Genomic DNA, 16,741 nt, shown 5'->3' with positions numbered 1-16,741 from the left:
CCTGACTGCTCCTCCATGCTGTATGTGTCTGTTAGGGCCTTTAGGGCCACAGTGGCCTTATGCTTGCTTTAGGGGTGAGATCTAAGGTGAAAAGGGGGGGTTAGTTTGGGAAAGCAGCAGATGTTACCCCTCATCCCTGTGATTCAGCCTATTGCTGCAACGCTTTTCAATCAATTAAACAGAGTTAATCAGTCACCCACATCAGATGGCTAGTGAGCAATCTCACCGAGACTCCAGCACCAAATCAAATCTGAGAGGCACACACTCATGTCTCATTTCCCATTCTCGTCTCCTGTTTCCTCTCTCTCTCTCTCTCTTTCTCTCTCTCTCTCTCTCTCTCTCTCTCTCTCTCTCTCTCTCCTTCTCTCTCTCTCTCTCTCTCTCTCTCTCTCTCACACACACACACACACACACTTACACTGTATGCATGAATCAGTGCTTGAGCTGCATAAATAAATGTGAAAAACTAGCACTGTTAACAAAGAATGTTAAGTTCACACGAGCATCAATTCACACAAATGTCAGTCATTTGGCAGTTGAACAATGGACAGAAAAAGTACACTGGATTTATTTTGTTGACTTTCAGAATATTAGAAGAAATTGAGTTTTCTCCACATATTTGGATTTGTATATGTACTTTTTACTTTGGATGTACACAATGCTGTTATTACTGCTTAATGTCAATTTCTCTCTGGGTTTTTTTGTCTGTCTGTCTGTCTGTCTGTCTGTCTGTCTGTCTGTCTGTCTGTCTGTCTGTCTGTCTGTCTATCTCTCTCTCTCTCTCTCTCTCTCTCTCTCTCTCTGTCTGTCTGTCTGTCTGTCTGTCTGTCTGTCTGTCTGTCTGTCTGTCTGTCTGTCTGTCTGTCTATCTATCTATCTATCTATCTATCTATCTATCTATCTATCTATCTATCTATCTATCTATCTATCTATCTATCTGTCTATCTATCTGTCTACCTATCTGTCTATCTATCCTGGGCTGATTGATCAGAAGGTGTTGATATATTGTCATTAACATCTTTATGCAAGGCTTACTGTATATTATTGCGCTCATTCTAACACTTTTTTGTTTCTATAGTAACAACTTACACAGGGACTTATATGGCACTTGTTTCACAAGAATGTGTGTAATTGATGTGGTGAGGACTTCTGTGAGGAGATGCTTATTTAACATAAGGAGCTGTGTTGTTTGGAACTGTCAGAGATAAAGCTGTAACGTTATTGTTTTCCATCAAGGGATGGTGAAGTTTGTGGTTTCTCTCATAACGTGACAAGTTGCATTTTATAGCTGGTACAGTGGCTGTCAAAAGTTTGGAAACACCTAGACTTTTGTATTTTCAATACACATGGGTGCTTCTTTTGTTTCTATGCAACAAACTAGGTAAAACGTGGAAAAGGATTGAACAGTGATTGGACAGTGAATGACTAGTGAATGTTCTGTGCACAGATGAGTAACATGAATGCGGCTGATAGAAACCAACTTGGTGATACAGCAAAACAATAACCCCAGGCATTTGTCCAAGCTCTGTAAGCGTTATTTAGAGAGCAAACATCGGCTGGTGTTATCTATCGTGGAATGGCTTTCCCAGTCACCACACCTAAATCCTACTGCTCTGGAATGAACTGGACCTCAAGGTCAAAAAGAAATATTCTACTAGTCAAAACTAGGAAAAATAACTGTCTGAATGCCAAAAGTGTCTAAAGCTGATATTCATGCTATTATTCAATTAAAATAAAGTTTAGCATCTGTACATTTATACACATGTGTGATTGAAGTAAATCTTCATACTGTTAAATTATCTAGTTTGTTACATATAAGCAAAAAGAGACATGCACGTGTTCCTTTAAAAGCAATAAAACTCTGAGTTTTCACATTTTTCACACATTTTTATGAACCTAACAATGTTAAAGTAAACAAATAAAATGTGCCCATTTTTAATTTATAAAGGATTGATCTAATTGGAGAAAGCAACAATCAATGGCTCTGTGCCATGTTTTATTTTCTGTATACAGTACAACTGTAATCTACTTTCTTATATTCATGCTCTAATGAACCATGATACAATCAGTCTCCATTTGTCATTACCTGCCTCTTGATTTTTTTTTACTCCTGTTCACCGCCTTTCCTTTCCTTTTCCAGAGGTTAGAGAGCAATCACACCCTGCTTAACCTGAACAATGGGATGAAGAGATTCACTCAACTAAAGTGAGGTTTATCATTAACATGTCCTGTCCTTCATTGTTATGTGCAGAGGATTTGTTAGGGGCCGCTTCTGAATAGTTTAGACTTTAAGATAATCCCAGGGCTCTAAACTGTGGTGGCCTTTTAAACTCCCCCGTAGTTAATTTCCTTTCCTGGCATACCACACCTCTCTAAAATGTCACTAATCTAACTTCTATTTCTGCACATTATTTCTTTTGGAAATATAAGAGCTATTTATTTTTTGGTAAAGACAGATAGATTGGACGCCAGAGGAAAATAATGAACACTAGCTGCAGGGCTTTAATTCAGTATTTATTGATTTAATTCTTGAATTAGTCACACACTGAGTACAGTTCTAACTAAAACCATGTCAGTGACAAAATAAACACTTCAGTTCTGACATTCATTGTTTGAGTATTGACACCTCATTTCTTTCTTTTATTATTATTATTATTTTTTTTTTTGAAAAAACCTGGAATGTGTAGTGTAGCTGTGAAGGTTTAAAAAAACCCCACCGGATTTCATTTCTACAGTGCAGAAACAACGAACAGCTCTCATGTGGTCTGTCAGACACCCAGTAAATCTGTTTTTACTGCTTAAAGCCACCTCAGGGCAGACTCGAAGCGAAGTGGCAGAAGGAGAGAGAAAACGCAGATGTAAGCTGTATTTGTGATTTTATTAATCAAATTAATTACACAAATGGTTACTTCAGTTGATGAAATCCTATCAACATGCAGGAAAATGTCTGAATTGCAGTTTGGGTGAATTCTTTTAAAAGCCGCATATACCGTAGTGTGGTTTTGTGATTGAACACAGGTCGTTGTGCCAGCCCGAAGTTAATGATATTTAGTAGGAGAATGCTGTATTCAGTAAATATCAGGTATAATGCAATCTGGTGTATGTATTACACAAACCAAGTAATGCACAGTCATCACTATCCACAGCTATTTTTGTAACTGGTGCTATATACTACATAAAAAAATCTGCTGATGTGGACACACAGCTCTTCCTTTTGAGATATTGTCTTTGAAATTTGGCTTTCTTGTTACAACCAGAGCACTGGCCGATGTACTGAGGAGTTTCATCCTGCCAATATAGCAATATACATTTAAGTAAAAAAGTTTGCAAACTCTGAGAAGACAAATTAGGAGATCAAAAATAAATAAATACATATATATATATATATATATATATATATATATATATATATATATATATATATATATATATATATATATATATACTTGCCGCATTCTTTTTGAGGCCAGTAGTAACCCCTATTCACTGACTATAGGGGGAAAGATTTATACTCAAGTGTATGTCCAGTCAATTCCTTTTTTTTTGTCTTTTAAAACACATATACATGTACATAACATAATTTTGTCAGTATAACAATGTGGAATACCGATATTGCTTTGGAAGCTAAATTTAATACCCTTTTTCCTTTTTTTCTTTTTTTTTTTTTTTTTTTTTAGTCCATTCAACATCCATAATGGTGTAAACTTTTGCACCCAAATGTAGGTGAACCCAAACTGTGTTACTCATACAACTCCAGTAAGTGAGCTACAGGTAATGTCATCTCAGCTTTCTATCTAGTTTTGCTTTGTTTTGCTTTGTTTTACATTCAAACATTTATGCTTTCTAAGACTCAAAAGACAAAAGGGGGAACAGCTTGAAGGCACTGTAGTCACAAGACTTACTTCCCACTGTCTGTGCATGCTGTCCGGAAGATGAGATTTACCGTAAACAAGCTAACGGCTTGCAGACAGAGGGACTAAGTGAACACCACTGGTGTAATTAGGACCAGAATAAATACCGAGCTCTAGGTGCTGGAGCCACAGCTGAGAGCATGTCGTGTTTTAGATAAGCATGCTGTAAAAGAGACAGAGACAGGGAGGGCGTGAGGACGGATGAGGTCGCTCTCATTGTTTGATCAGTGTCCCATCACTGGCTTGCGTCTCCGTGCTTGCTCAGATTCCAATCAGCCCAGTGGGGTTCCATAGACAGCCTTATCAGTGTTTGAAACCCTGACCTGTGACCCTCAGGCTTATCAATGGCCAAACTAACCCTGATGAATAGAAGTGTTGGGCCAAAGAAACTCATCACCGAATACCATTGCAGGCAGTGGTGTGCTGTAATGGAATCTCCTTGTGTAAGCTTCATCAATGGCTGTGATGATATTCAGTACAGGCATAGCTTTGTGTAAAGTGTGTATTTCTGTTATTGCTACAGTGGTTGTAAAGGCACATAATTAAAAGCAAGATTAATAGATATGTAGCAATGATCTCAGTGTCCCTGAAAGTAAATGCACTTTAGAAAAAGCAGTAAAAAGGCAGCAACAACAACAACAAAAAAAGATAACCTGCATTAAAAAATAAATAAATAAATCTTTACTCTATTGCTTTTATCTATCATTCTAATTGCTTACTGTTTATTGATTCATATAATTAGATAAAAGGGGTGGTGGTGGGGGGGGGGATTATATGAAGAAACATGTGAGACCTGTGAGAGACCAGAAATTGCTGGAGGGGAAACAAAGAAGAGCAACTAGAATCGGATTAAGACTGAGTGTGATTATCATGTGCAGGTTCCAGCATACGCATAAAATATAAATCTCTCTTCTTCCTTTAGCAGTAATCAGCACTGTGCACGTTTAGATCTACCTCTAATAAAAGCTTTGTACTTCGCTTTTTTTTCTTCCAATCATCAAAGTATTCCTTTGATAGTGGTGATGTTTTTTTGTTCAGGCTTTACTTGACCACTTGTTTCTCCCAGTCGTCCCTTGGCAGACATCTGCCCCCTTATGGATCAGCACAGAATTGCTGTCACCAAAATACGGGCTGAAGACGTGACACTAAACCGGTGTTTCATTGTACCATAATTTTTTATTGTGTGTACCGTACATAGAATTTATTGTTAATTATTATGCAGATGCAGGAAATATCAATCACATTTAGGTTTTCATAAAAAAAACAATAGAAACCGAAATAATTCTCTGAGTGTCATTAAAAAAAAAAAAAGGCCTGCAGCACATCTACAAGTTGGTGCCATGTGCTGGTTGAATGAATGTGAGTGTACAGAGTAGATAGACCTCGGGAGGGCTGGATAGCTCTGTTGATAATGAGGTCTGCAGTTTCCTCAGTCACTATTGTGCCGTAGGAACCCCTGGACACCGCTTCATCCTACAGTGATAATCATGCCAGAGGCAGCAGCAGTGACACATGGCTGTAAATAGCCAAATAAAAGGCTTCTCCTGCAGAGACCTGGCCCAAGATGTACTGTGCTGTGATCTCGGCCTGCTGCACACAGCCTCGGTGCTCTGATGAACAGATCAGACAAGGAACGACGACCCGATCGACAACCGGCATGCGTATGTGGTCCGTGGGCGGGTTTGAAAATTTGGTCACACATACAGCTTAGCTCTTAATGAACATAAAAAAAATGCAGTGGCAGCATGTGTGAAAAGAAAATGAACCCAAGACCCGAGTGTGTACATGTGTGTTAGTGTGAGTTTTTTTTTTTTTTTCCGTTAAGGGAGAAAGATATCTATCAGCACAGCCAGGCTGTAAATTAGATTGTCACAAGCATCCATTTGCTGTTGACATAGTAATTTACTGTTCTCATAAAGTGAGGTCAGTACACCTCACTGATGTTAGCCTAAGGGAGGCTGTGCGTGTGAGCATGTAAACAAGAATGTCTCGACACATACAGAATTCTTACGCTGTGAGCACTGCCGCATATGGGGCTATACATGCTCCATAGACCATCAAAGGGAGAATGATTGACGCCATGTTTTCTTTAAGATGCCATCCACTGCATGTTCCACCCTTAATTTGCCCTCAATGGGCATGGCGCATTATTCTGATAACAGTGAAGAGAGAAACAGCGGACATGTTGTAAACACTGATAACACTGCTTTGTGTCTGACCTTTGCCCTATCTAAGGAATTTCTAATTCAGATATGCATCTTAGAATAATGTTGTCCCCGATTTTTACATTCCACTCCAGATACTTAATCTTAAAATCAAGTGTCACCCAGATGAGGACGGGTTCCCTTTTAAGTCTGGTTCTCTTTCAAGGTTTCTTCCTAAAAATCATTTCAGGGAGTTTTCTATTGTATTGTAATGAATATCTCAGTAGTAGATATGGGGGACATGACATAGGGGTCTGTTGCTTGTATTTCCAAACAAATATTATTATTAATTTCTGTGATGCCTCCCAATGCATTAATGCAGTTGTATCCGCTAATTTCTGATTCTTCGGTTACAGTAAATTAAACTAACTTTGATTTATGATAAAGATTTTAATCAAAAGGGAAACAGGAGTGTAAACACATGGTGCCCAAGGTAGCAGCTACTACTTTTAAAGAATGTGGACAAGAAGCCCTAATTTCCCCAACCTTTGATCTCTTTTTGCATCTGTTTTTATTACTGAAATTCACCTTCCTTTGACCACCTTAAATGCTCACCCTGAACCACATTTTTGGATCATTAAAAATGATGTGATTACCTCTAATTTTGTGAACCGATAATTGTTAATCTGGATACACTGCTGTGTGAAATATGTTCACCTGTATCGATGTGTATACTGAAACTCAGACATCCTAACACATGCAGGGGGTCTTTGAGCTCCTTTTCCTGTGAGGCGGATGGTGCAGACAACGCAAAACACCAAGCACAGAGTCTCCACTGTTCTTCACAAAGATCTCAATACTCAGCCTGCCAATAGCCCTAAAGATGGATGATTTTAGGTCGGTGGAGGGTCGAGCTAAGTGTAGAGAGGGCTGTCAACGCTGAGCCCAGAAAACTGTTCTGTTCTGTCTCCAGATCGGCACCTCATTTTCAAATATAAACTTTAACCATGACGACAAAAAAAAAAAAAAAACCTCCGTGACTGATTTCAAAACATCTGACAAAGACAGCTTCAGTCAGCGCTACTGCTGACAGCCTGAAGTTCTCAGGTCAAACTGGTCAAACTGTATCACCTCCAAAGCTCAGAGCTCAGTCTTGGCAAAAGCCGACACTCTCAACTGTAGATAAGGACATCATAGTGGATCCTAGAGGCTCCCTTGAGGATCCATCATGCTGACTCATTAACAGAGAAAGCCAGCAAATCTCTCTATTACAACAAGAGGATTTTATACATGTTTCTCCAGCCTGCCACAATTACTGACTAGTCATGTGACTTCAGTAAAAAAAAAACATAGGACAAGACACGCAAAGCCCACAAATCATGTGCAGCTTTAGAGTAATTTAAAGTAATCTTAATGACACATTGCTTTTTGGTCTATGCTCAGTGCATCAGTGGGTGTTGTGGTCTGAAGCCGCTGCTTTGTCGTATGCTGGTTAGAATGCTTGAGGAGGAGCAGCTTTTGGAGTTTATTTTTGGAGGCTGCTGTGTCATTGAGGTCTGTGTGTTGTATATATTTTGGGGGCCAGTGAGGATCCAGCGCTGGGTGCAGTACATGTGAGCATGACAGTTGGTTTGGCTTGATTTTAAGGATGGATGCTAAAGACTTTGATGTCTGCAGTGTGGTATACTACAAGGTTTCATCTATTTTTGTTCCCTCAAAATGATCACTTCTCTTTTTTGTTCTCTTTATTGTTGAGCCTCATCTCCATAGTGTTACATCAACATGCACATCGCAGAATTAGAGACTGACTAAAGGTGGCGTGGGTGGATGCTTCTCAGAAATCTTTTTTTTTGCTCATTACTTGAACAATGACTACATCATAACCTCACTGCTTTCCTGTGTCCGTTGAGAATTTCTGCATGTGAGACGGAACAGGAAATCAGTCATAAGAACAGCTAATGGTACGACGCAAGTGTACCAATTGACCACATGCCTACATCCAGTAAAAAATACCTGCTTTGGGTAGTTTTGGTTTTATGTTTTGTTAGTTTTCTAACAATGCTGTGAACAAAACATGACTAAAATTTAGACACTATAATAATATCAAGTCAAGAGTCAAGAAGCTTTTATTGTCATTTCACCCATATATAGCTGACACAGTGAAATGAAACAACGTTCCTCCAGAACCCTGATGCTACATTAAACAACAATCACAGAAACAGAAAAACACAGGGCCAAGGACTAGTAAGTGTATATATGTATAGCCACATATAAGCACCTTGACCTTGCGTGATCAAGTACATGTTCATGAATTCCAGCTCAGCTACGCATCGCCATATTCATCCCCTTCACCTGGCCCTCGTATATATCGAATCCTTAGCTCAGCACTTTAGGTTTGTGCTACATCTGTATTTTTATCTGAGTTTTTTTAGCCTGAAGCCGCTGAGCGGTATCGGGTTCTTAACTCCGGGCAGGACACCACACTAAAGACATGGCAATGTGGCCAGTTACCAGAACCATGTGCCTTTACGTCTCCTGAACTTTTTTTTTGATGTTGTTGTTATTACTGTTTTATTATAGTGTTATTAACATGTGTGAGGCGGTGCCTTGCTTTCCAGAAATACTCTCTAAACGAGCTGTGGCTATTCTTTTTTTTTTTTTTTCTTTTTTTTTCTTTTTTTTGCGGCGGTGGACGTTGGCGTTTGCGAGTGTGTCTTTCACCCTGTCTTTTTATAACTCGGCCGAGCGCTCCTCTTTAATCACACACCGGGGAGAGAGAGAGAGAGAGAGAGAGAGAGAGAGAGAGAGAGAGAGAGAGAGATGGAGGGAGGGAGAGAGGGAGAGAGGGATGGAGGGAGGGAGGGAGGCGGGCCGAGGCGCTGCGTGTGTGTAACGCGATAGCTTCGCCGTCCTGATGCCGTTACACACACACACACACACTCTCTCGCTCTCACACACACTCACATGCCTTAGGCTACAGCTCGGAGCCGCATCTCTCAGTGTTTGCACGCGCACGGAAGGAGCGCAAGGCAGCGGTACACCGCGCGCGCTCCACAGGAACGCTGCCTCCTCTTTCCGATCTTCTCACGGGGTTTACGCACATTTTTCTTTTCTTCAGGAAAACTCCGAAACAAAAAAAAAACCCAGACAGATAAACACCTGGCGTCAATCTGGATGTGGATAGTAGCTTCCCTCACTTTCACCAACAGCTCGTGGGGAAATCAAGCGAGTCGAACTTAACGCAGCTCGTTTCCCACACCGTCCTGCTGTCACTGGCATGGTTTTTTTTTTTTGGTCAGACCTCAGCGAGAAAAAGTTCTCTAGAAAGCTGTAATGTTTCATTTGTTTGTTGTTTCTTTTGCCTGTACTGCTGCACGGGCATGTTGTTAAAGCGCGCGCTCTGATCTGAGTTTTTCTCTGCGTGTTGAAGAGCAGCGCGTGGAACAGCAGAGAGGAACAGCTCAGAGCAGAGTACAGAAGCGAGCAACATCGTGCACCAAAGCTCTTCTCGGTGGATAAACCCGTTTCTCCACGCCGTTAAAAAAAAGAGGGCCAGGATTCAAGAAACAAGAGTCCACTTTCACGCTTTTTTCCCCTCCCAGGGTGGCACACTTCACCCGCAAAGATGGATTTAGCCACCAGACTCTATGGATGCTTACTCGTGCTTTATTTCTCGTCTCTGGTTCACGCAGATGAGGGTAAGTTCAATGCACGTTTATTCTAAACCATTCATAATTTCAGCTACTTGTTTATATGCAGCAGACAGATTTCCCCCCAGTTTTAGTGTTTCGTGTTTGCATTATAGATGCAAATATAAATAGAATGTGCAGTGTGTTTTATTAATAGGTGGCAACTGGTGTTAAACCTGCAACATCCGTTTAAGATCACTATATATATATATATAGTGTGTGTGATTTATTTTTTTTTTTACTCAAAAGAAAAGAAAGTATAAGTGCAGTAGGACAGTGAGCTTTTTTTCACTATGAGATTATTAATATTTATCAGTAAAGAGCTTTGTGTGTTAGTGTTATAGAGCAGCGCGCGCTGGATAAACATCAAGATGCCCTGATGCGATTTTTATTTTATTTCATTTTTGCATTTCACGTTGTAGGTGTGAAAGGTTTCCGTAGTTCGATCTTATTTTATCTTTATAAAAAAAAAAAAAAAGAAAAAAAAAAGATTGATTGCCTTCACCACACCGGGGAAGTGAATAGAGTGGGATTTGCGAGCTTTCGTGAAATCCAGCAGATTTCATGTATTTAATTATATATTTACTTGTATTATTTATTAATTTTTTTTGCATGAATGGGGTCGTTTCTCCAGGATTCATTAAGTAATCGAGTGCACACGCGGTAATTAAAGCTGTGCATGGACTGTAGAAATACACTGAAGAGAAGGACTATTCATATTCTTTATTATGAACACCATCACTTTTTTTTGTGTGTGTTATGGTGTATCAGTTTTTCGTCCACAGAATTTCATAGATTTAATTACTAAAGACTTGTGAGAGTGGGTATATGAGGGTAAATCTCGTGTTTTCGTGATCAGTTTTTATTCCAGACCCTGTACCTGGGCTCTTCTTCATGAAGAGCTGGTGTTAGTCAGACCGAGCATTAGTGTTAGGATCGGATTGTGTGCATGTGTGGAGCGGGACATGGTCTGTGTGTGTGTGTGTAGAGCATGTTCCCAACCAAGTACAGTGTTTAAGAGGAAATACATTCACCCGAGACCTAAAACACACTGTAATGGATCTGCTTTTTTCACTGCAGTGTCATTTTTGGACTGGTGACAGATTTACTGATTTTCTAATGTGTCTTAAAAACTTTGGATATGAAGAAGCTACAGGTATGAATAGTAATGTAACAGTGAACTTGTCCAAATCACTGCTATTAATTCCATTTTTAATGTGTTTTTTAATAATAATGTCTTGAGTTGTCATAAAAGTGCAGCTGATTGATATCCATCATTTTAATTTAGTTTGAGCATAGTTTAGCATAAACAATTATTTTTATATTTCCCTGCTTACAGCCTAAATAGCATCTTATTTATTTATTTATTCTATTCTGTTTTGACCTGTAGTCACCGATCCACAAGGGGTTTTTCCTCAGGGTTCTTTTCTGATAGCCCAGGTTTCTCCCCCCAAAACAGCCACTTCATTAGTCCAGTTATCCTTCTGAATGCTTTCATCAGGTCTGTCAGTGCCAAAGACACATGTTGAGGGGGGAAATTTTTTTTTTCCAAAAGAGGATACTTGTTTTCGAGGTTGCACTCTTGCTGAGAACTGCTGTGTTTACATTGTGCGGAAGACTTCAGTTTCGCATTGAGTTTAGGAGTAGATGAATGATATGCGTTGGATAACGCCTTTGATTCGGGAATCAGAAAGGACTGAAGAGAGGCAATGGTTATTTGACCCGGTTGAAGGAGCGGTTCAGTCATCAGGGATATGTGATAGCATGGAGGAGATTAAGCTCTTTATCTCAGTGATTAAAAAGAAGTTAATTATCAGCTGAAGTCCGCTTGTGGAAATGGAAAACCCTTGTCAGTCAGCCTCTGCTGTTTTCTTTGTGCTTGGCTCTGGTAGTAGCTCTGCTCAAATCATCAGACCTGCTTTGTGTGTGTATGTGTGTGCGTATATGTGAGTGTGTGTGTGGTGTGTATGTGCACTCTGTGTGTAAATACTTGTGCGCTAGTCTTTTTTGACCGATTGTTGGGTCACCTGTGCCTGCAGGTAATGCTGGTGCTGGTGCAAAAACACACACTCACCTGGCCACCTGCAGAGCACCAGCACTGTAAACAAGCACCAACACGGCATGTGCAGGCTGCTGCTCGTGGCATTTGCACAGCGTGGCTGGAATTTAGCTTTAATATCTGCTCTTGTTGGGTTTTCTATGTACTTTCAGTTGGCTGATTGCACATTGGCTGCACTTTCCGCTGCCTTTCTGAGGGGAGTTGGAAAATGTTTATACTTTCCAGCCAGTTGTTTCACAGGATTCCAAGGGGATATGATTCCTTTAAAATTTCATCAGAGGGGTTTATCGCTGTCCTGCTAAACCCATTTGTCATTTTCTGTTTTGTTGTTTAGAGGTTTTGTGTGTGGTTTTTCCTCCCTGTGTGCTTTTCTTACATATCGCTGAGGTTTTCTGTACTTTTTCTATGTTTGCTAAAGTAAGTCAGCAGTATGTTTTCTCGACCTATTTGTCTCTGCTTGTGTATGTGTGTGAACGGAGAGAGAGAGAGAGAGAAAGAGAGAGGAAAGAGGAAGAGATGTTCATAGTCAGGTTCTGTCCAGTCTCTCCTCTTATTTCTTTATTCTGTTGACACACACACACTGATGAGACACAGATGTAAGACTTTGGCAGCCACCGAACAGCACCTGTGTGTGTGTGTGTGTGTGTGTGTGTGTGTGTGTGTGTGTGTGTGTGTGTGTGTGTATGTGTGTGTGTGTGTGTGTATGTATGTGTGTGTGAGCACATATGTGCTAACAGCAGAATAACAGGAGAGAGCAGATCAGTGTGTTCCTGCATTCCAGTGCAGACCCTCAGTCAAGGTTATTCCATGGAACACTGTGGATAGTCAAGAAGCCAAAGCTCAGAGGCATGAATGGTGATGGCTCTCTGTGTTGTCTTCACTCAAATTTGTTGCCACCCCACAGTATCAATTCAGTGGGCAAAGCCAGAATAATTGCCGTAGGTTGAGTGGCAAGCCCGTTAGAACAGCATCTGTTGCTGTCAGATCTAATTGAGCAGAATTGGATAAATGTGTGGTATCTGTGCAAACAACAGCCATTATGGAGAATGTAGTTGCCTTCTCGCGTTGCTTTGTTTCTTTTTTCACATCTCTTTTCTTTTTTTGTAGAACAATAAAATCCTCTTTAAAAAGATGAGTCTCTAAATCTGAAAAAAAAAAAGAATGTCAACTATTTGCATTTGGGCCAGTAAACAACTATTCATGTATTTCATCTTTGTTTCTCTCTGTAGTTTTTTTCTCTCTCTACTTCTTCTCATGAGGCGATAGTGAGAAATGTGCCGAAATACCCCTATTGCAATGAAATTCAAAACAAGAAAGAAAACCATAAATAATGCAGCCTTGTTCTCCTTCTCCTGTACCGTTTACTGTTCCATATGGCTCGGGAAAGGGTGATGAATGAGATAAGTTTAGAATTGCATGCGTACGTACAAGCAGCAAGTGCAGCTCTATAATCAGACCCGAATGCAGTGTTGCCTTTCCAAGGAAAGGAAATGTGGGAAAAAAAGGGGGGGAATCTGAAAGCCTGTATTGACAAATCATTGATCTTCTCTATTTCAAGCCAGGGAAACATCTCTGCTCAGCAGATCTTCATGCTGTCGTGTTTGCATCCGCTTTGCATGTGCGCATGAGTAACAAAACGGTGCACATTGATGCAATAAATCAGTCCTCGGTTGATCAGTTTATTGGAATTAGGAAATTATTACGAGCATTTGTGTGGGCACTACTAAGATATGCTGCAAATTCTTTTTACTGAGACACACAGCAATGCAGCTATTTGTCATTAATTTATGCAAATTGGAAAAAGGAAATGCGTCATTTCTGAATCTCCATAGTGCAGTTTTACAAATCTACATTTCACTTTAAGAGTAAGGACGGCATCATATCCGTTTTGAACTCAAGCACACACACACACACACACACACACACACACACACACACACACACACACACACACACACACACACACACACAAACCCCAAGCTTTGAGTGTGTTCTTGCTGTTGCCCCAGTACCCGTGACTGTTTGTTGCTGTGATAGCATGTGGCACAGTGAGTAGATGGATCTACTCTTTTAGCAGCACAGGCACAATAATTCATGAGGCCATCACACTGCACAGCAGCATCTCTCTCTCTCTCTCTCTCTCTCTCTCTCTCTCTCTCTCTCTCTCTCTCTCTCTCTCTCTCTCTCTCTCTCTCTCTCTCTCTCTCTCTCTCTCTCTCTCTCTCTCTCTCTCTCTCTCTCAGTCCATCTTTTTTATCTCCTTCTCTCATTCTTTCCTTTCTTTCTTTCTGAACCTATATAAATTCTCATGCAGTGGCAGGCTGGTGCTGCTGAGACATAGAGCCAGCAGAGGAAGAGCACCCCCTAATGAGAGCCTGCAGCCTATCGAACCTAGTTGCACACACACACACACACACACACACACACACACACACACACACACACACACACACACACACACACACACACACACACACACACACACACACACACACAGACACACACACAGACACAGACACACACACACACAGACACAGACATAGAACAAGGTCTGTTAAGAAAGTGTTGAGGTGGCAGGATTTCTAAAACAAAACCCTGTACATGCTAAACAGCACTGAAAGAGCTGCAGGCAGTGGTGGGGTCACTTAATTGCTGTCAAACAGGCCAAAATGTTTCAGGCTATTGTACATATTTTGTGTGTGTGAGAGATGTAGTGGAGTGCTCTGTGGCCATCGGGGAAATGGGAGAAGGGCAGTCTGGCATATCAAATGCAATGGAGCAGAAAGCACACCTTTAAATTTCTAATAGCCTTCCAAATGTCACCCCTTGAAAGTCTATTAAATCTCAGCCATCTGAGTCTTTTTTCCCCCAGTATTTGACATGAAGGGCTTTGGTGAAGGGTCCAGAGCCTAGAACAGTCATCTATATAAGCATAATACTCAGAAATCTATAGCGATTCCTACAATTGAATGTCATGTGAAGCATATGGATGCTGCTATAAAGTTTTTGGGGTCTGAATAACCCCTGAGCGAACATATTTGTCATATATACGACTTCACAATGCGTTGTGGAAACCTGCCATAGCACTTAATCAAACCTGTCACTTCTTTTGAACACATTGCCAGCATCCCCAACTGAGTTTCTCTGTGTGGCACTGGATCAACCCCAGATTCGTACAGTAATGTACAAGTGTGAGGCTATGTATGTAAGCCCTTGCTGAAGCGTCGGCAGTTAACTTTGATGGGTGAGTGTGTATTTTTAGATCAGGATGTGTGCGATTCGTCAAGTCATGTGAGTCGTTTACCTCCTATAAGTGCTAGGCATGGCTGCAATTTATTAAGCCTCCCACCCACTTGGTTAATTATTAATATGTTAAGTTCTTCTCAAATCTGAAATATGCAGCTCCTGAGAGTTATAGCATAAGATATACAAGCAGAACTGTACACTCCGGGGGGTGTATTTCAGCTGAGTTACCTGACATCTTGTAATGGATTAACCTGGTGAAGACACATCAAAACGGAGGGAAGAAATGGCATGGAGGAAAGAATGAATGAATCAATGAAGGAAAGAGTGCCCTCTCTGTGCTCCTATTACAGAAAGGCGTCTTTGTGACCAAATGCTGATCTCACAGCATTAAGGTGACCTTTGACCTGAAGCAGACACACAGCCTGTATGTCGTTTCCTGTCACAGGATAGTGACTCTGTTTACTAGAGGGCTTATTATTTTACTGATGTATTATTCTGAAGATTGTATCAGAGATCATGTCCTAATGTTTGCAGTCAGCATGTTCTGGCTTTTACATGACAGGAAACAGGGACTCACTAAAGGACGCTGGACAAACAGTTTATAAACTACACTTTACAACTTTGATTCTGATGTTTTATGCATCAAATGCATCATTTTCTCTGATTCAGGTGACAATTCAAATATTTGAACAATCCTGTGTTATACACTTGTGAAGCCTTTTGAATGACTTAACCATAAAGAACTCAATCATCTGAACTGTATTTGACCTTGTGCTTCATTTACAGAGCCTTGTGGTGGGCACCGGGATGCAAGCGATGCAGGCTATATCACCACGCCTGGATACCCCCAGGAGTACCCACCTCACCAGGACTGCCGCTGGATCATCACAGCTCCAGAGCCTTCGCAGCGCATCGTCCTCAACTTTAACCCTCACTTCGAACTCGAAAGGCTGGACTGCAGGTCAGAGGATGTTGCGTAACACACACAATTAACGAATGACGAATGAATACCTACTATATGCATGAATACATGCTTAAATTACTGCTTAGGTATGAAAAGTCTATTCAGGGTATTTATATAACCTATATATTCATGTATTCTGTTAAATATGTTATGAAGCAAAAACTTAGGTAACAAACACTGAACTGATCTTCCACTGAGGTGTGAGAGCTATGAATCATGGGCTACGTAGCAGATGGAGGATTCTGAAGTGTTAATAGACTCCGGACAGAAAGCCATTGATATGCCGATATTTCGTGCTTCCTTTTATTCTTTAAAATTGTTACATGTGAACAGAGCCTCTGATCTGGCACTAAGCTGCATTTGGAGAATCTCCCAGTGCTCAACTGGGGAGTATTGAGTCTGTCTTGCATTCATCTCAAAGGATGCATATGAAGCTTACACTATTACATTAAATATCCTATAAACACAGCATTGCTGAATCCCAGAGATTTATGGTAATGTGTATTATGGATTTGAGAGCATTTCACAGGCTTGGTGGCTACTGTGGTGAGTTCACCCCCTGTTGGTCAGTAGTGGAAATGCTTGGATGATGAATCAGAAATGAAGTTTATTTTAGGTTACTGCTCTGCTAATACAGGGATGTTTAGTGCAGTTAACCTTTATAATATAACACTATAGGATAACTAGGTCGTAAAGCTGTATGTACCAGATTTTGCCTCTTTTTTGAG

At 40.6% G+C, this 16,741-nt stretch overlaps 1 protein-coding gene across 2 annotated transcripts in view; it reads left to right on the top strand.

Annotated features, from left to right (window-relative positions):
- The first annotated feature begins 8,904 nt into the window (after positions 1–8,904).
- Positions 8,905–16,741, top strand: part of nrp2b (neuropilin 2b) — a 68,470-nt gene continuing 60,633 nt past the window's right edge. For both annotated transcript variants that reach the window (XM_083538000.1, XM_083538001.1), the window contains exons 1-2: positions 8,905–9,753; positions 15,836–16,010. In XM_083538000.1, the coding sequence (XP_083394126.1) occupies positions 9,681–9,753; positions 15,836–16,010 (248 nt within the window). In that variant the 5' untranslated portion in view covers positions 8,905–9,680. The remainder of the gene's footprint in view (positions 9,754–15,835; positions 16,011–16,741) is intronic.

The sequence above is a fragment of the Silurus aristotelis genome (assembly GCF_946808225.1).
Source record: "Silurus aristotelis genome assembly, chromosome: 3".
NCBI classification, from domain to species: domain Eukaryota; kingdom Metazoa; phylum Chordata; class Actinopteri; order Siluriformes; family Siluridae; genus Silurus; species Silurus aristotelis.
Note: the sequence above shows the minus strand (reverse complement) of the source record. Positions and strands in the feature narration are given on the sequence as shown.